This window comes from Doryrhamphus excisus, linkage group LG18 (assembly GCF_037039965.1).
Source record: "Doryrhamphus excisus strain RoL-2023G ecotype Guam linkage group LG18, RoL_Dexc_Guam_v1.1, whole genome shotgun sequence".
NCBI classification, from domain to species: Eukaryota; Metazoa; Chordata; class Actinopteri; order Syngnathiformes; family Syngnathidae; genus Doryrhamphus; species Doryrhamphus excisus.
Genome location: NC_136374.1, coordinates 13,107,600 through 13,128,635, shown reverse-complemented (window position 1 = coordinate 13,128,635; position 21,036 = coordinate 13,107,600). Strand labels below are relative to the sequence as shown.

General features: G+C 43.5%; 1 protein-coding gene across 7 annotated transcripts in view; it reads right to left on the bottom strand.

The window, feature by feature from the left end:
• The window catches only part of anks1ab (ankyrin repeat and sterile alpha motif domain containing 1Ab), a 37,476-nt gene that overhangs the window by 7,502 nt on the left and 8,938 nt on the right, over positions 1-21,036 (bottom strand). For 4 of the 7 annotated variants that reach the window (XR_013630302.1, XM_078798653.1, XM_058055810.2 and 1 more), the window contains exons 3-13: positions 18,469-18,584; positions 10,224-10,322; positions 9,959-10,105; positions 7,666-7,773; positions 6,556-6,726; positions 4,493-4,630; positions 3,490-3,561; positions 3,323-3,406; positions 3,050-3,187; positions 2,638-2,814; positions 137-235 (exon numbers count right to left, since the gene is read on the bottom strand). Coding sequence is in view for 6 of the 7 variants with exons in the window: in XM_078798653.1 (XP_078654779.1) it covers positions 137-235; positions 2,638-2,814; positions 3,050-3,187; positions 3,323-3,406; positions 3,490-3,561; positions 4,493-4,630; positions 6,556-6,726; positions 7,666-7,773; positions 9,959-10,105; positions 10,224-10,322; positions 18,469-18,584 (1,349 nt within the window). In the remaining variant the exon portion in view is untranslated. Of the gene's footprint in view, positions 1-136; positions 236-2,637; positions 2,815-3,049; positions 3,188-3,322; positions 3,407-3,489; positions 3,562-4,492; positions 4,631-6,555; positions 6,727-7,665; positions 7,774-9,958; positions 10,106-10,223; positions 10,323-18,468; positions 18,585-19,092; positions 19,947-21,036 lie in introns of those variants that run through there. The other 3 variants (XM_078798655.1, XM_058055811.2, XM_078798656.1) reach the window with 2 other exon arrangements.

Sequence of the window (21,036 nt, the reverse complement as noted above, 5' to 3'; positions counted from 1 at the left end):
AAAAGGAAGAAGAAGAAGAAGAAAAAGAAGGGTAAAAAGAAGATGACTGGTGCGTCCAAATAGCGGTTGGGCAAGGTGGTGCGTGAGCAGATGTGCGATGGCGGGGGGTGGAATAGAGGCAAGGAAAGAGAAGGACCTGGACTCCGGGGCTAACAGAGTGCAACGGGAGGAAAGAAGGACGGTGGGTGGTACACGTGTGACAGTGACAGCAGCGGCATTCGAGCACAGGGGCACCCTGGGGAGCAGCAGGACCAAGAAGACAAGAGCAAAGACACGTTAAAAGAGAGACATTGTTAGAAAAGGACATAACATGCTTGCCTAATGGAGGCTTGTGCTGTAAGGGCTTGATGGTGATTGGACGGTGTTTTGGTTCCAGTGCAACGACAGACCTAAGTACGGAATCTGGGAATGGTGTCTGGAAAAGTGCAAGTCAACAAGGTTGGACCCGTTTCTAATATTCTGGCTCAGAAACGTCTTTTTCTTGCTAGTTTTTATGCTGCTAAATTCCATGTTGTTTACTCGGAAAAGGCCATAGTGATTGATGACTCGGCTAATTGATCATTAAGACTTTTCTTAATTGTCTGATTGTCTAAATGCTCTAATTGCAGCCGGAGCGTTGATTTACCTAAACTACAAAAAGGAAATGATGCTAATTGGCTAATGATGCTAACAGCGGGCTGTTGTTTACCAAATGTGAAAATTCATTACATTGGAACCTCGGTTAGTGTACGCACCTGTTGGCGTAGTTTTCAGTTTACATTGAAAATGTATACAAATTTTGTCTTGGTTGACATTCATTACCAAAAAGCATGGGTCTTTTTGTGTTATTAATACACTGTGTGACTCCTAGTGTGTTCGTAAATTATTTTTTATGCACAAAAACCGGACCGGAAGTCATTGTTCCCATGCTCCGTCGCCTGTCTATGATGTCATCAGCGGTTAATTCTGCAGTAAAAGAGATGTTAAATTAATTTATATGTATTTTGAATTGTTTTCTACATGTAAAAACATAATTGGAAAAGCTATAAAAAAGTGTGTTAACATTTTTGGTTAGGGAAAATTGACTGATTAGAGTATGTTTTGGTTTTAGTCGGACCCTCTGGAATGGATTGACTCTAACTGAGGTTCCACTGCATATCTGGAAAGTTGTTTTTTTTTTTTACTTTATGATTTTGGCTGCATGAAAGAGTGTGAAATGAAAAGGTAACACTCTTTGACCACATGGTCATTTATTAATAAGCATATTACACAGCAGCAACAGAACCAATTATATGTAATAATAGTGCTTATGTCATAATAGCATTAATACTGCTGAGTTCATTGTAGGTAACAATCAATATTTTAAAGCGCATCTAGTGGTAAAGTAGATAAAACCGCTAACCATTCATGATAGTGCGGAATCAATAAAAGCAACAGATGTTAATGTCAGTGTTTTTTGACCCCGGCGATTGCTTGCTTTTGTAGACAATGCACCTGGCAACTACAGGAAACAATGCACCACTTACAAAGGTACTGTTTATTTAGTCTTGATTAGTTTGCTGTCTAAAGAAGAGCAACATGGCGTCAGCTATGAGATGTTGAGCTACATACACGTAGACCTAAGACGGTGGCATCGAAACAGGAGTACAGAACAATCAAAATGTACGATTAGCCACTTTATTTAGCATCTTTTGCAAAGATTTACATTTTAAAGTCACTCCTGGAAAATTGTCAATGATTTAAAAGTTTTTTGTTAAGAGTATTTTCACGCTACAATTCAGATTTTCTGTTAGAATCTGATCTTTTCATGGCGTCGTTCACATGACCACGACTATTTGTAATGTGAAAGTCAACATTTTTGTAACCAAATGATTTCACGTAGGCGATTCAGCAGAAAGATACTTATAGGTTATCACATGGTTTGTCTGGTATCAGGCCAGGTATCATGCCCCCAAATGTCAGTATCAGTGTCAGTATATGATACTGGCACGCGGTTTATTTCAGTTTATTACATGTATTATATCTAAACGGTGTAAACACAATAATTGCAAAAATATTTCAACAATAATAGTTGACTAATAATAGTTCAGTAATAATAGTTGACAGAGCACAGACGGCAGCAAAACAAACGCTGTGTGTTCACGCTTGCGCTGTTCTCTGATTGGTTGTTTCACAGGCACGATACCAGAGCAGCGCGCTCTGAGTGGACAGCTACGGGGGCTGATACTGGACATGGTTAAACTCTATATTTTATCAGTATCACTGCCCTGGGCGTTGACACAGTATCATTTCGGCCTTTTCCCGTATCATTCATGGGAGGTTTCTAGGGTTACAGGGCCAATTAATACTGTAGTATGTGATAATTATGGTTACGAGGAGTGAGTTGGGTGGATGTCGGTACCAGGAGTGGACATTGACTTGAGCCACTTTGCTGAAACTACTTTTCAAAATAATTTTCGGATTACAAATATTGTCTACATCTGTGAGTATGTTTTCCCAACTTTCCCACGGCCAAATCAGTCATTCGATGATTTATCGGTCAGATATACGAGATCCGAACATTCAGACATATCGAATTTATATTAACATACAAAAGAGGCCTGGGTCACATCTGGAAAAAAAAATAACTCGGTGATTGTTTGTGGGTGTGCTACTCACTGCGGATCTCCTCATGCTGCTCCACGACTGCGACACTGGTCGGCTTATTTTAGTCTCTTGGACCTCCGAGCCCAAAGACGAATGCGGGACGTAGTGTCTCGGCCTAGACTGGACGGTCATCTGGTAGGCCACCTCGAAGGCCTGGCCCAGTGTTAGGATGATCTCATACGTCTGTGTCTGCCATGGAGAGACTTGTTTTATTCCCCATTGTTTACATTATTTTCATATCGACCTTTTGTTTTATTGGAACGGTTACCGTTATCTCGTACATGTAAATGTCACACTTAGCAAGACGATAAAATTTAATCAATGAGCCAATCAGAAAGAGCGCTCGTCCCCATGCTGTTTTCACAGATGGTTTTCATGATTAATAATAATTATTAAAGCATTATTATCGCTAAACTTCACTTACCACCTCCACCGTGCTGAAGACGTGACAGAAATGGTGGCCGCTCTTCAGGTCCTTGGTAATGTAGGCAAAAGTGCAGAGGTCATCCGGGTCCTGGGCGGCACAGGAGATGTTGCGGATCTCGTGTTCTGCAACTATAGTCTAATAGCGGAGACAGGAAGTAAAGTTTCTGGAAACGCTGACGGGAAGCAATAATTGACGCAGAGGCAATCATCGGGAATGTTTTGGGTTGAGTCGACGATCAATAAACATGAAGACTGGTAGACAACACTTTACCTTTGTGGCTGCGTCGATGAACTTGACCCCCCTGTAGGTGATGGAGAGGATAACAACTGGACCTTTTCTTGAGTCCTTTGATTTCTGCAATAAAAGAACCAATGTCAATGGAAGCTACTTGATGGATTAAGATAAAAAAAAAAAACGCAGGTTTCAGTCATACTTGCCCTAATTTTGGCACAGGCATCTTGTGTGGACTCTATCCCTCGTAGATCCCTGATTATCATTGAACCTAAGTACTTTAGAAAAACATACCAGGTTAGACGGCGTCATAAAGTGTAGCAACTAACAATGCCGATGTTTTTTGACCTGTTGCTAATTACAGACTTAGCAGTTATTTACATTTGTAGAACACACACCCAGTAACTGGAGTTGAAGCATTTTTGCTAACATATTAGATCAGGGGTCTCAAACTCAATTTACTTGGGGGCCACTGGAGCATTTATTAAAAACAGAAAAATATACAAACTTTTTCAGTGCTTTGGTTCCGATTTTCTACAATAAAAGCGCTGATAAAACATTCCACTGTTCTCAAATATCTTACTTTTTATTTTTCTGCACAAAATAAGATGAAAAATAAATAAACAAATCAAGAATAAAGAAAATCAATCAATCAGTAATAAATAAATATAATAATAATAATAAAACAGCAAATAATAAAAACTTAAGAAACCACATATAGTTGGTGGGTAGACAAATTATTTTTTTCAGATTAAAATGAACAAAGCATAATTAGAGCCCTGTAGACATGACAAAACACGACTATAGTCACATTTATACTCTTTTTATTTACAACATATTGCGCAACTGCAGGGTCTTGAGACACATGCTAACTCGCAAACTAGAGATCTAGCGACCTAAACGGTAGCCTCCAAGTTATTTCCTTTAAACTTAACAAAGCCAAAAACTTACCACTTCCACACAGATAGAGAGGATAACTATTAAGTTATTTAACTTTTAACATGAACATTAATCAAACGTAATAATTTTTTTCTGGGTACATGATACCATACAGCAATCATATCAAACTTGCGCGGGCCGCACTAACATTAAACTTTCATATCAAGGCGGGGGCCTCAAACTAGTGGCCACGTGTTTGAGACCCCTGCATTAGATGATGCAGGTGTCTAAACAGTGTCTAAACGCTGAAGACCATAAAAAGTGACTTACTGTTGCCTCGTACCCGCAGGCGTCCAGGATGAGTTTCTCAGGCTGGTGGTGCCAGGCGGACACCGTGGCGTAGGTAGCAGAGTGGCTGGGCGGCCGCAAGTTGAGACGAGATTCTTTGTGTCGTTCACTGTGACGGTCCTACAAAGAAAGAAAAAAAAAACTGTAGTTGGTGGCTAAACTGACAATGGAGTCAAATGCTCCTCCTGTTGGAGGTCAGCAGCATTTGGTGATAAAGACCACGATGGTGGAGCGGGTGAGTGGTGCAATCAAGTAGTATTTCTCCTCTTCTGGCTGGGTGCTCCTCTTGAGTTGTGCACGCGTGACTGTTTTTGTGTTGGTGCCGCAGCTTGACCTTTAGCGAATGGTAACATTTGATCGCAGAGTTATTCTTAGTGCTTTCACCTCAGGAGGAAGCAGCTGATCACGTAAGAGCCGTGGAGTTCATGACAGTGGACCGAGATGCTGGTTCAGATCTTGTTCACGTGTTAATTCAACTTGCTAGATTGCGTTAGCATTCGCTGACTGAGGCTGGAAACAGATGTGACTATGTTAGCATGCATATTTAGTGCAGCGTGTTACTTGTCTGTACTTGGAATACATTATTACTCTATTACTCTGAAGGAATTACAAATTTAACAAATATATGTAGTGGAAACAACAGTGGTGCCCCCAGGAATTTTGGTCCCCCGCTCTCGGGCAACTGCTGTCACCACAGGAATCAAGGGATCAGATTGTATAGATCTTGGCCAGGTGTTATAAGTAGTAGTAGTAATTCGAATAATAATAACCTTCTTCCATTCTTTAGTAATCAGCAGTCGAACATAGAAAAGTGTTAGGAAAATATCAGTTCCCAACTAAAAAAAAAAAAAAAGGGAAAAAACATACATTTCAAGCATAACTTTCACATCAAAATAACAATTTATTGACGTATATAACACCATGAGCTATTTACAGTTTTCACATTTGGAATTGAACGCTATGTGTACATGCGTTAAAATTTCCTTGGCATGCTACACTCCATGTTCTTCCACTTCCTCTTTGCTGTCATGTATGTTTTTCCATTCACTTTATCAAATGCTATTTTGCTGGTTTTACGGATTAAAACTGCTCTAAAACTGTCATCCATTAGTGTGCAGTTGCATCATCACCTCTTTTTGCCTCTCACACACAAAAAAACCCGTAAAAAATGACTCTTTGGGATCGGGTGTTCGGGATTATAACAATGTATGAAAACATATTGAAAGATTTTTGTGTGATTTTTTTAAATTTTGTGTCATTAATAGAATATTGGGCTGCACGGCGGTCATATGGTTAGCGTGCAGACCTCACAGCTAGGAGACCAGGGTTCTATTCCACCCTCTGCCAGCTCTGTGTGGAGTTTGCATGTTCTCCCTGTGCATGCGTGGGTTTTCTCCGGGTACTCTGGTTTCCTCCCACATTCCAAAAACATGCTAGGTTAATTAGCGACTCCAAATTGTCCATAGGTATGAATGTGAGTGTGAATGGTTGTTTGTCTATATGTGCCCTGTGATTGGCTGGCGACCAGTCCAGGGTGTACCCCGCCTCTCGCCTGAAGACGGCAACCCTTGTGAGGATAAGCGGTAGAAAATGAATGAATAATTTCATATTAAAATAAAAATAAATACAAATAAATCAATACTTAAGAATACTTTTTCTTGACACAACCCATTTTTGTACATGTTATGGATTTTTGTTGACATTCTGAATTCTGAATTGATGCACCACAGAATTTCAAAGTGTTTGTTCCATCTTAGTCAGAGGTGTCCAAACTTTTTCCACCAAGGGCCATATACTGAAAAATGAAAGCAGTAGCGGTTCTAGCTATGGGGCATATGGACAATTGCCCAAGGCGACATTCTCCAGGGGGCGCCGCAGAGGGGAAAGAAAACAAAATCTCTTTACTAATGCGTAGTGCTCACCATAGCGCACGGGCGCCCTCTACAGGCGTGACACTCGTACCCCCCAAGCGTGAGCAAACGTCTACCACGTGATGTGGAGGAAACCAAAGAAGTTTTAGTAAGTAAACAACTGTAAGAACTTACGACAGAGCGCGGCCTCTCACAATAGGAACGCAGAGAAACGCTACAGTCTTGATCTCCTCCTCTCCGCCTCCGGTCGGCCTCCGCCAGGGGCAGGAGCATGTCCATGGAGCGACTGGTGTAGGGGTCCATCTGGCCCAGAGGGCACGTAGTCTGGGACAGGAGGTCATGGAACTAACACACCAAACACACACATTTATAGAAGACATCACACACACGTACAGACGACTGTTTAGACAGAATTGTCTCCCTAAGCGTTCCTGATGTACATCCAAGATTCCTCCTGGAAAATAAAGCCTCAGCTACTTTTATTTGGCTGGGAAATCAGACTCTTTTATTTAGGCATTGTGAACATTATGGAAGAAAAAAATCTCATAAATTAGATACTGAAAGAGATGAATCCATTTGTGCACAAGCACAGAAATACAAACTAAATCGACAATATTCAACTTGTCAAAAAAGAAAAGCAACACGGTGCATTTTTGTTGGGCAAACTAATTCAATAAGTGTTCTTTCTGATTGAATATATTCCATAGGAGAGTAAATAAAATGTTGTCTGTGAATGCATCTCACATTCGCTTGCCTGACTTTGTACTTAAAGGCACCGTTTGTCCGACATAGAACTACATAACGACTGGAGAACAGTGTAGTATAAAGTGAAAGCTCATGGGGAAATTCTGCCCTCAATGAAGACCGCCAGGTACAGTACGGTGATACTGTTTAATGTCTGATTTGATCTATTGGCACAGGTAACGGGATGGCAGCCTCCAGCTCCTTCCGACGGATCCCGAAGCGTTCCCAGCTTAGTTGAGAGACATTGTCTCTCCAACATGTCCTGGGTTTTCCCTGTGGCCTCCTCGCCGTAAGTCTTGCCCCAAAACAGGAAGTAACCTAACACTACAGGCTTGTCTAGTTTCTTCTGATTGAAATGCATTACTGCCATCAAGTGGTTGGAAGATGTATTGCTTCATTGATAACAAGAATATCTCTGATGTCTTCAATCAATAACATACTTATTTGGTCCTGATGTCATTTAGACACAAATTAGAATCAAACATACCAAGTGTTAGCATAGCATAGCATAGCATAGTCGTTTTGCAAAGTCGTTCTCACCATAATGGGAGACAGGCGGCGGGACTTGGACGGAGCCTCCTCGTAGGGTCTCTCGGCCAGAGAGGCGATGATCCTCTTCCTGTGGCCCAGCGGACCCACCCTAATGACCTAAAAAGGCAAAGCATCCAAGTCGGCCTCAATAACGCCGTCCTCTCTCATGTTGTATGCCTGGCCCAGTCTAAGTTAAACTAATAAGAGTCGCATCCAAATTACACTGTTGGTGGCACACGCCCCTCGACTCCCATCAATAATTCAACCTCAATCTGTTTTACCATCAGATTTACTTTACTCCACTTTCTCCTTCATGGGATGCTCCATAACTCACAATCTGGAATCGAGCTTCTTTTTATAGCAAAATAACAAATGCAGACACTCGGGGGCCGAGACATTGCAGGGTTTTTTTTTTCTCCAGCAATCACCTGCTTTAGTGGCTGGCTGGAAATAAAACCTGCAGTTTGACACCCCTGCTATACACCAATTAGTATTCGGGTCCACTTAACCACTTAACACCTGTTTTTCTGTTTAGTGCTTAGACGTCTGTTGCTAAACAAAACAGCAACACCTACCTACCGCGGTATAAAAGATGATCTTGTATCATGTGTAGACAGCGTACTTCAAACTCAGGGCTCCTAGCTGTGTGGTCTGCGCGATAACCACCGGACCACCGTGCGGTCCTTCATATATGGTAATGGTAATGGTTTAATTTCATTTGAACATGCATCAGATTACAATTGAATGCATCACATAATCAGTTCACAGTTCCACATGTCCAAAAGGAGTAGGAAGAAGCAAAGCTTATTAAATCCTACCCCTCCATCTGGTACTTTTACAATCAGTAACTGTTACATTTGTTCACTTCCTGTTTTCCATAATACAGTTTAAGTTTTTTTTTGGTTTGTTTGTTTTTTATTTATTTATTTATTTTTTCCCTGCCTTTCTAATATAATTTATTTTTTGTTTTTTTAATTTATTTTATAAATTTTTATTTTTTTAATTTTATTTAATTTTTTTTATTTAAATTTTTTTTTATTAATTTTTTTTGTCACATACTGAAGTACAAGGTGATATGAGCATCCAATAACACAATGGGTACCATAGTAAGTGTCAATATAGTGATATATATAGCACATCATGACTGGTTCAAGACTCTTCATCCTTGTATTTAGCAAACATCAACTGCTTGTATTGTTAAATTAATCTTGCAACGCATCCTAGGGACGGAATTCGTCCGTAACCAGGCGACCACCTGTTGCGAATGGTAAGACACGCACCTTCTCCAAGTACAGAATGTTCCTCCCTGTTAAACTGCGATTACACGTCTCAGAGGTTGTTAGTTTTATGCAGTCAAAACTCTTTATCCTACATTTGCATAATTGGCTATTAACACTCATGCAGCCTGTTATTAATGTTCCATGTGCAATTAGTTTTTTGCTGCTGCAACAGACTGATGCTGCTTCTTTGTCTGAAGCTTTCAATTATTCATCCAGTCACAGGCAGGGAGAAGAGGCAACTGGTCTGGAAGTTCTGCCGCATGTTTCCATTATTCTCCACATTCCCAGTGGGACCCGAATGAGGCATGAGGTGCGCTGCATTTAGATAGGAATGTAAATCCTAATAAAGAGCCTTGGGATTGCATGGGAATGTAAAACGGTTTGTAGGTCATCTTGATGCTTGATTTGCTGCGAGATGCTGCAGAGCATGTCGGAGATGTTGGAGCGGGGGTAAAAAAAAAAAAAAAAAAAAGATGGGACACTGAAGGAAATTCTGCTAAATGTAACCATGGAAACACGCTCATTTTCTGAACCTATGCTCAAATAGTAGAGTTGAACTTCTAGATGGTATCTGACTCGTGTTATATCTGCCACAATGAACACAGAGGCTACAAGATGTCTATGGCATTTTCTACACTGCAGTAAATTATTCATGCTAACCATTGCTAAAATATGTTTCAAAAAAATCATCTTTGGAGAGAGAAAACCTACAAATAACATATTATCCCATGGGTTTGCATTTAAACAAAACAATTACAAAATTTAAAAAAATCAAACGAAAAAAAAAAAATCCTTTAAACTGTATTATGGAAAGCAGGAAGTGAACAAATGTAACAGTTACTGATTGTAAAAGTACCAGATGGAGGGGTAGGATTTAATAAGCTTTGCTTCTTCCTACTCCTTTTGGACATGTGGAACTGTGAACTGATTATGTGATGCATTCAATTGTAATCTGATGCATGTTCAAATGAAATTAAACCATTACCATTACCATAAAGCATATGCACTAATAAGCTTCTTACATTGATGATCTCCAACTCCCACAGGTTCTTTACGCACTCCAAAGTGCGATAGCCGCTGGACAGGAAGTTGGGCAGGTATTCCTGTAGACCCAGGACGTCCAGCCATGAAGCTAAAGACGTGCTGCCATCACAGCCAAGAGCTTTGACCTGCAGCACAGAAACAGTGCAGGTATGTGTCCATTGTCCCTTAAAAGACTTCTGGTGCAATGAATTAGTATATTAATTAAAAACAAAAAAATAAAAATTTTAGAGATGTAAGTCATACCTTTGGCAAGTTGCGTGCCGCATGGAGGATTTTCTTCCTGTGTCCTGGGTCTGTGATCCCAATGTCTCTGAGATCCTGGTCCTCCATCACGTTACTTCCCTGCATGTGCACACACACACACACACACACACACACGTAGGAGATGCATACAAATATCATACACATATATATGTACTCTACATACGTGCGTACAAACAAATGATGGTGAGCAAACACACACACACACACACACTCAAGACAATAAAGCCTGTTTGGCACCCACAAGGTGGTTGTGGTGAAACTGGCACTGTTACATTACAGCGGTACTTTGGTTCCCGTTATTAATTAGATCCAAAAAAAACAAAAATCCTTGAGTAAATGATAAAAAATAAGGTTTTGGCACTCGATTCCGAGGATTGATACAGTGCAGGGCAAATTAGCAAGTGTTGTGCATAATACTGTATAAAAACCAAAACATTCATTAATTCATTCATTTTCTACCGCATATCCTCACAAAAGTCGCAGGGGGTGCTGGAGCCTATCCCAGCTGTCTTCGGGCGAGAGGCGGGGTACACCCCGGACTGGTGGCCAGCCAATCACAGGGCACATATAGACAAACAACCATTCACACTCACATTCATACCTATGGACAATTTGGAGTCGCCAATTAACCTAGCATGTTTTTGGAATGTGGGAGGAAACCGGAGTACACGGAGAAAACCCACGCATGCACGGGGAGAACATGCAAACTCTACACAGAGATGGCCGAGAGTGGAGTTGAACCCGGTTCTCCTCGCGATGAGGCCTGCGCGCTAACCACTCGTCCGCCATGCAGCCAAAACCGAAACAATCATTCATTCATTCATTCATTTTCTACCGCTTAACCTCACAAGGGTCGCACAAGGGGGTGCTGGAGCCTATCCCAGCTGTCTTCGGGCGAGAGGCGTGTTACACCCTGGAGTGGTGGCCAGCCAATCACAGGGCACATATAGTCAAACAACCATTCACACTCACATTCATACCTATGGACAATTTGGAGTCGCCAATTAACCTAGCATGTTTTTGGAATGTGAGAGGAAACTGGTTAAAAACATGCAAACTCCACACAGAGATGGCTGAGAGTGGAGTTGAACTCGGGTCTCCTTGCTGTGAGGCCTCTGCGCTAACCACTCAAACACCGTGCAGCCAAAACCGAAACAATGAGGCAAAATTTTGATTAAAAAAAGTTAATTGAAAACCAAATCATCGGAAAACTGGGGCATTTGAAGCTTGAACTTGTGAGTTTTTGGAGTGTTTCTACTCGAATTTCCTTACAAGATGTCAGAATAGCCTTCCACAGCTGCTGTTTTGTTGTGATCTGCATAGGTTCTCAATTGGGTTGCGGTCAAGGGGAAAAAAGATGGCCAATCCATGAGTTTCTTTTCTTTTTATGCCTATAACTGCCAATGACGGTGAGGTTGGTAGGTTACTTGATATCTGTGGCGTGCATAATAATGTGGAACATTAGTTAGATTTTAATTAGTAAAACTAATTATGACAGTTGTCCGAGATTGATATCAGTAATCCAAAAACACAATGCTAACCATGAATTTCATTGATAAGCAAAGTATGTTTATGATACTAAAATCCTGTCTGCATAATACAGCATATTGGAGCAACATCTTCCTCCGTTATCAGCCCCACTGGCATAAGACCTGCGTGTAGCGCAAATCCTCGTCACAATCACGTTGTTCATGCTCGTCGACTGCTCCAAATCATCCAGTCATTTGCGATGTAATGCAATCCTTTTCATCATTTTGTGTTTATTTCAAGCTTCTACTTTTCCTTCCAGCCCATTCATTTGTTTCTGACGTGATGCAATTTCTTCAAATCCTTCATGAGGGATTTCACGTCCTCATGCTGTTTATCTATTTTGCTGTTTAGCTCCGTCCTCGTGTATGTATCATTTAACATCACAATGTATCTCCAGTAGACTACCTGGTTTCCTCCTCCTCTGTAGGAGGAGGAGGGGGGGCCCAGAAACAGAAGTAGAAGCCCTATTTCTGGGTATTACTATCAACACCTTCAAAGCGCAGGCGTTGGCGTCAATTAGCTTGTGTTATTAGCGTGTGTCAGCACTCAAACCTAACATGTTTTTTTCCAACAAGCTATTGGTGTCGGTAAACAGATCTGTAATTATAGTCCAGATGAAGTCGAAAGTGCCAAATTAATTTGAGGTTGGCGAATAGCTTATTTCAGCCCATCCACACAGGAAGTGACATCACAAAAATGTTACTTCATGAATTAATCATTAATTAGCAATTAACTAAATCCTCAGCTATTGTTCTAAATGTAAGTCCTTCAGTACGGACCATTTTAGACAGTTTTGACTGACACAGAATATAGTGTTCTATTGCTATTTAAACATGGAACCTACCAAGAGACCTACCTTTTTATTTGTATGTACCGTAAAATGGGGTTATAAAGGATGGCGGGGGTAATAAGGGACAATTTTCGGGGTAATAAGGGACAATTTGTGGGAAAATGTTTTAAATGTAATTCTGCTTTTTCATGTTAAACAGGAAGCGTTTTTTTCATTTATTCACTTTCTACGTCTTTTCCTAACGAGGGTCGCAGGTGTTGCTGGAGCCTATCCCAGCTGTCTTCTGACGAGAGGCGGGGTACACCCTGGTCTGGTGGCCAGCCAATCACAGGGCACATATAGACAAACAACCATTCACACTCACATTCATACCTATGAACAATTTGGAGTTGCCAATTAACCTAGCATGTTTTTGGAATGTGGGAGGAAACCGGAGTACCTGGAGAAAACCCACGCATGGGGAGAACATGAGGGTGGAATTGAACCCTGGTCTCCTAGCTGTGAGGTCTGCGCGCTAACCACTCGACCGCCATGCAACCCTTGTTTTTTTCAAAGAAACATATATTCTTGAACATTCATTTATTCATTTTCTACCGCTTATCCTCACAAGGGTCGGGGGTATGCTGGAGCCTATCCCAGCTGTCTTCAGGCAAGAGGCGGGGTACACACTGGACTGATCGCAAATCGTCCAAAAATTGTCCCTCTGTCCCTTATAACCCCGTTTTACGGTACCTGTCCTCTGTCCGGTTTGAATATTTTTTTGTTTTGTTTTATACCTTGGCTAACTATATAATCCTTGTTGCTAATTCTAGCTCACACTAGCGCTGCTGTTTTTGTATTTCAGTCACACAAAACAAACGGCTGATGCTGGCTTTTCCTCTCTCTGGAAGGACGGCAGGGACAAGCACTTTCCAGCTCATGCACGCCCCGACCCCTTTACGGTGAAGAAGACTTCGGCTTCAAGGTAGGACATTTCTATGTATTTTATCGTCTGATTAGCATGAATCATGCTGTCAGACCTACATTAAAGACACAAAATTTGTGTAACAAATGCAAACATTGTATCATTGGTGACATGTGGACGCACAGAAATGGGCATGCAACATCCAGTGCACTGCAGTCTCATCTATGCTTCCTGCCAGGAATTTGATCAGGAAATGTGCAAATTCAACAATTTTTACTTGTAATAATTATTGGAATCATACAGAAAATACATTTATAACACAGTTCAGTGGCCAAATAGTAATACTGGGTTTATATTGTTATTAATCTTTTAATTATGACACATCTGAACTGAAGCCAACCCAGGCCACTCCGAAAGTGAACACTGCTTGGTGGAAACGTGTCTCTGGGTTGATGCAATGACAGAGGGTTTAGCACCTACACACACACACACACACACACACACACAAAACATGCAGGATGTACACACCCCTGACACAAGGCGAGTGGGAGGACAATGAAGTCAAATAAATTGTGCATGGCGAGGGAGATCAATGTGATGCGCTGCCACTCGTAGGGGAACAAAAGCCTCTTGGTGAACGCATCCGCAGAAGCTATTTTCTGCTTTGGTTGCATGAAACAACCAACAGCAGTCGTTGTCTGATTCCTTGTCTTTGTTAGCTCGTTTATAGGCAGATACAGTATAAAGATATACAGTGAGACCTGAAAATGCCGAGCTCAGCATTTTCCCTCCATCGTGTGGACTGCCGCATATCGATTGTCCCTGGCCAAGAATGTTAAAACGTTCTGTAGTTTTTGCTGGTTGGATCAGACTCAGACGACCACTGCAGAAGCCAACGCAGGCCACGGTCGGGTCGGGTCGGGTCGGGGTGGGGGAGTCGATCATTGGATTAAAGGTCACCGCCAAAGCCACGAACGCCTGAAATAGAATCTCCACTTTCTTTACTTTGCCTTGAGACTTTGTATTTTTTTTCTATTTCATTTGATGTCACGCTGCATTTGAAACGTGATGGGAATGTATGGTTGAGTACTTGCATAGCTAATGAGCGGCGCCGCTTTGATCTGATGCGCGGCGACTTGCACATGAAGCCGCGCTGGAAGTCGTCCGTCTCAGTGCGCACACTCGCAAATTAGACTCGCTCTTTTGACCCGTACAAGAAATTTTCATTCTCGTAAGAGCTTGCAGGCGTGCCGACCTCCTTGACATGTGTTACCGTTTGTGTGTTCACATTGGAACGCTTTTGAGAACCCGTGTATATGGAATATTCATAACCATGCAAATACTTCTAAGTCGACAATTTGTCACATGAGCTCGGACATCGGGGCAACAAAGCATAGCCAAAAAAAAAAAAAGACAAAATCGTTGTCAAATGTTGAGAACAAGCACGACAGGCGACCCACTTCCTGCTAGCATGAAAGCAGCGGAAAATGATAATCGTCGTGTAAAAATGATGAGAATGGGCACACAGCTGTTCATAATTCATGATCCCTCAAAAGCTGCTTCTCTGAGCATGAAGCGGCGGAGATACTGTCTACTCTCTGGCTCTGCGGGCCAAGCCGACGGCGGGAGGGTGGGAGGGGGGGTTCTCATGCACTGCTGTCCGTCACTTTGCCTGCCACTATGGAACGTTGTCAAAATGGGAATGTGCTTCCTTCGGGCTCACATGATGGTGAAGGCGTGGATTTCTAAAAGAGCATTTTTATCCTCAAAGGGTGCCAACATGGGCCGCACGGTGGACTAGTGGTTAGTCAGAAGATCTGCTTTCAAATCTCCGCTTGGGCATCTCTTTGTGGAGTTTGCATGTTTACATCGTGCGTGGGGCTGCACGGCGGATGTGTGGTTAGCGCGCAGACCTCACAGCTTGGAGACCCGGGTTCAATTCCACCCTCGGCCATCTCTGTGTGGAGTTTGCATGTTTCCGGGTACTCCGGTTTCCTCCCACATTCCAAAAACATGCTAGACATGATGTTAGCCGAGCCAACATGCTATGGCTGAGGATGAAGGAGAAGGATGGAAAAAAAAAAATTATTCTCTCATTCTGTGTGGAAGTGGTACATTTTTGTCTTATTTGCCCTTATTCCTTACTCTGTTTAAAACGTTTTAAGTGTACAATAAGTAAATAGTTAGTGGTTGCACGGTGGGGCGAGTGGTTAGGCCACACAGCGAGGAGACCCGGGTTCAATTTCACCCTCGGCCATCTCTGTGTGGAGTTTGCATGTTCTCCCCGTGCATGTGTGGGTTTTCTCCGGGTACTCCGGTTTCCTCCCACATTCCAAAAACATGCTGGACATGATGTTAGCCGAGCCAACATGCTATGGCTGAGGATGAAGGAAAAAAAAAAAGGTTCTCTCATTCTGTGTGGAAGTGGTACATTTTTGGCTTATTTGCCCTTATTCCCTACTCTGTTTAAAACATTTTAAGTTTACAATAAGTAAATTGAAGAGGCTAAATAGTTAGCGGTTGCACGGTGGGGCGAGTGGTTAGGCCACACCGCGAGGAGACCCGGGTTCGATTCACCCCTTGGTCATCTCTGTGTGGAGTTTGCATGTTTTCCCTGTTTCTTCCCACATTCCAAAAACATGTTAGGTTAATTAGCGACTCCAAATTGTCCATAGGTATGAATGTGAGTGTGAATGGTTGTTTGTCTAAATGTGCCCTGTGATTGGCTGGCCCGGCCAAAGTCAGGTGGTATAGGCTAAAGATGGATGTGTGCCAAAGCGTGCTGCCCCTTACTGATCAGTCAGCTTGATTGATGACCTTGATTAACGTGGCAGCATCTTAAAGGGCGAATTCACCACAGTCTGCCGGACTCGTCTGACCTTTCTCGTTGTTTACAAGCCTCACATCTTGGTATGTTAGCGCGGGTCGTTTGCTTCGTGGAGATGATCATTCATCTTCCTGATGCATCAGGTCCAGCAGACACATTAGGCGTGGTATGAAAATGAACATCAGAAAGCTTAATGACCCATAGTCTGCATCACATTATGTCTGGGAAATTTTCCATCTACACCGAATCATCCAATCTACGCCCTGGCACTTTTTTTTTTTTTTTGTAGCTTTGTGTTTATCGCATCTACTTTGAGCAACATGGGATTTTAGAAGATAAAAATCTTCCTTCTGCTGCACATTATGTACTTGGGCGCTGTGCTGTGGGAGGGATTTACAAGACTGGAATCTTAGTTTGAACATATATTTCATTCAAAGTAGTATTGGTACTTGGTATGCAGTTACTGAAGTATATATTTTTTTTACTTTTGAGGTAGACAAATTGTTGTTTAATCGCCTCCATCCAGCCCTGTATCTCTCACACTAACTACCCTCATGTCCTCCTTCACTACATCCATAAACCTCCTCTTTGGTCTTCTTCTACGCCTCCTACCTGGCAGCTCTAAACGCAGCATCCTTCTACCAATATATTCACTATGTCTCCTCTGGACATGTCCTAACCATCTCAGTCTGGCCTCTCTGACTTTATCTCCAAGGCTTCTAACATGTTATGTACTCGTTCCTGATCCTATCTATCCTGGTCACTCCCAATGAGAACCTCAGCATCCTCGTCTCTGCTAGCTAAAGTTCTGCTTCCTGTCTTTTCCTCAGTGGCACTGTCTCTAGACCAAACAATATCTCTGGTCTCACCAGTTTTGTATACTTTTGTGATACTTTTACTATGTGTTACTTGAAGAGTACAAAGTTATCTTTTAATCAGTCATATTTTGGTGTAATGGTTTAATTTCATTTGAACATGCATCAGATTACAATTGAATGCATCGCATAATCAGTTCACAGTTCCACATGTCCAAAAGGAGTAGGAAGAAGCAAAGCTTATTAAATCCTACCCCTCCATCTGGTACTTTTACAATCAGCACTGTTACATTTGTTCACTTCCTGCTTTCCATAATACAGTTTAAGTTTTTTTTTTGTTTTTTTTTTTGTTTTTTTTAAATAATATACCTCGTACCGAAGTACGAGGTGATACACCCATCAGTTCCCCTCCGACTCTCCTCGTCCTTGCTGTGCTTGCCATGTGATGCAGCATGGCCCCTTAAATTATGCCTAGCAACAAGTGGCTACATTGCTGCCTTTTGTAGTATTGTATCAAAGTGTATTTTATTTTCCATTTAAAAGTATTTATGTTATTGCAGTTATGGCCTTTGTGGCCAGATAAGCAGGTCATAGAGCAGAGCACCTTCACTCCCACGCTTAGCTGAGCTCAAGTGACGTAACCCACAGTGCCAACACGGCTCTGCGGCCCGACAAGACGCACGCCTGTAACCCCTTTGGGCGGCGTTATTTACAGCGTGCGGCCATCGTCTGACCTAGGGAGCGAGCGAGCGAGCATCACTGTGGATACGCATTTTTCCCTGCAATTTAACAAAAACACAGTAATGCTTTTAGTCATGCTGTGGGCACTGAGGTGCAGTTAAAAGAAGTGATTAATATGTAATTAGGTGGAGGCAGTGAGGATGGGATTATTTGAGTTAAAAAAATGAAAAAAAAAAAGGTAAAATAGTTTGCAGTGCTCACTTTTTAGCAGAGTGTGTCATGATCAGCACAAGCAGACGTGATGCTTGGGACTTAATGAGACTGAGCAAAGTGCATTAAAAGTGAGCTCCACTTTGCTCCAATAAGGAGATTGAATAAAAGACTTTAGAATTGTCCACTAAATGAGATCATCTAATTGTAGATGCTGAGGAAACGTTAATGGCTTTGACGGCCATTTGTCTTGCCAATGATGGCGGCCTATGCTCCGGCTCAGCTAGAGGGAGGGGTATAAATCCTGGCAGGGTCATGCATTGCACAGAGGTGAAGTTATGAGAAGAGTGGAGAGGAGGGGGGGGGTGAGCTGGACGGATGATGTCTGTGGTGGGCGGAGCAATAAGGGTGAAAGAGCAATCAAAGTGGAGGTGGCGAATAAGCGACCAAGCGACGTTGAGACTCACCATGAAGCGCAGGTCGTCAAAGCCGTTGAGCAGGAACTTGCCCTCGTACTGCGGCAGCCCCACGTGCTCCAGCCACTCGCCCACCGGCTGGTCCAGGGCTTTGCCGCAGGCCCCATCTGCCGAGAGAGGGAAGCGCTTGAGCAGCGAAAAGCCGTTGAGCCTGTAGCAGCGGCACTCGGAGGACGACACGTGGCACTGCCACATCATCCTCGGCCAGCAGAAGCAGAGCCGAGTGCAGCAGCACCAGGCGGGTCTAGGGGGAGGCAGGGTCCGTGCTGGTTTACAGGCTAACACAGGGAGGGAGGGAAGGAAGCGCCCTGCGAAGGGGGGGCCGGACTACTTTGTGCTAGCGTGACTGACTGGAGATGTCAGGCGAGGGTGGAGGTAGAACGGGGAAAGGAAGCCCATCTGAAGCTGGCATTTTCCGACAAACGGGGGCTCACTAAACGTGAGCGGATGAGCGGGTGCGAACACGAGAGGCTAGCGGCTCCATAGACATCACAACAACTACAGCAAGTCAAAGGAGGTTCATGGACACATTAGAACACATTTACACATTATTGACTATCCCTAAGTCAGAAATGATGAATGAGTCAGGGGGGGGGGGAGGTTGTCACCACATACTTGTAAAGCTCTGGCTGAGTCCCATGGCTTCATTGGTCAACCTCTTTGAGAGCTAGGGCACGGCTCATACAATGAAGGTAGCAGCATTCTAAAGTACACTTCAGGCACCCGAAGAAAATACACTTAAATCATTTTCACTCCGGAACCACACCGGTTTAGGTAGACATATTGTAAATCCTGCAGCAAGAGTAAAAGGATGCTCCACGCCGTGCAAACTCCTCAATTCATAGTGGATTCCCGGTAAAGGTTCAAAGAGGAGGCTCCGGACCAGCGTGGAGGAGGGTGGCGGTCCTCGCCCAGCATTCAAGCTCTGGAGCGGGCAGAGAAGATGCTCGCGGTCCCCCGGAGCGTCCACCTGAGGCCGGTCACGGAAGATGACGACGGGAAGAGCGCCGCAGCCCACCTGGCTCCTCTCCTGGCTGTCAGGGCAGAGCTTTGCTGCATGCCCCCCCACCTTGAATGTGTGTACTGAGAGAGGAGGCAAGTGGGGGTGAGGGTGGGGTGGGGGGGTCGTACGCGCTCGCCACTCTTCAGTGCTCACAGGGCATGACGTCCCGGCCCCTTCCACACAGACCTGCCTCGATCTTCGACCGCCGCCGCCGCCGCCACTACCGCCGCCGCCACACGTCCTCCCCCACGACAGGAAGCAGACTCAAAGATCATGCCCCCCCACACCTCACTTCACTCTCTCGCTCTCTCTCTCTCTCTCTCTCTAGCCACACATCTCATCCCAGCAAATCCCTCGAGCTGCTCTTTTTAACGCCACCCCCCCTCGTCGTCTCTCTCCGCAGCTGATTTTCGAAGCCCCTTTTCTTCCCGGATCGCACTGCAGGGCTGCCGTATGGGGTGCTGTGATCACCCCCTCCTCCGTCACTAGCTCTGTCTCGCTCTCTCACTGGCACACACACACACACACATGAACACACACACACACACTCCCCTCATGTCCCCCGTCTCTCTCGCTCTAACTGATTAGGAATGCACATGCAGAGGCGCTCTGATCTTGTAGAAAGGACATCAGAGGTACCCCCCCCCGTCCCCGTCCCCAAAAAACCCCAAAATCCACTGCATTGAGTGTTTTTTGTCAGGTGATGCAGGGAGAAGCGCTAGTCTTTGGGGGTTGGTACAAGATATTCATTTGCATTTTGCTAAGACGGCGGGTCAATTTTTTTCATGGTTGGGGGGGGTCACATGACAGACAGCTGACAAAGTATCGTCACAAAGACGACAAGTTTGCTTATGTAGAAAGACTTGAATATGACTTTAGTATTACGATACAGTACACTGTTGTTAGAATGTTGTATTCTCGTGTTAAAACCAACACCGGCTCACTGTGATGTCACAATGGACTTCCTTATATGGGCGTGCCCAGGTACAATGACCAATCACAGTGTAGTGGGTGTGACTGGAGGCGGGTTGTTGGTGGAAGAAATTAAAACACTGTTTTGAGGAAAATATAGCTGGAATAGGTGCAGATTCTGTGCTGGTTATTGTGTGTAGCTGCTCTATAGGAGTCCACAACTCAATACAAAGGGCCGAAATTTGCATAATAGGTCCTTTTTAAGTTAAAATGTTTGTTTTTTGTTTTACATTTCTTTAATTTAGTTTTCATTCATTCATTCATTCATTTTCTACCGCTTATCCTCACAAGGGTCGCGGGGGTGCTGGAGCCTATCCCAGCTGTCTTCGGGCAAGAGGCGGGGTACACCCTGGACTGGTCGTCAGCCAATCACAGTTTATCACAGATAATGGCTCTCACTCTGTTTTTTTGGGGGGTAATTTTGGTTGCCCGGTCACTCCTGGGAAGGTTCACTGCTGTTCCATGTTCTCACCATTTATGGATAATGGCTCTCACTGTGGTTTGCTGGAGTCCCAAAGCTTTAGAAATGACTTTTTCCAGACTGTCAGATTTCAATTGATTGAACGGGGTGCAATCACTTTTTC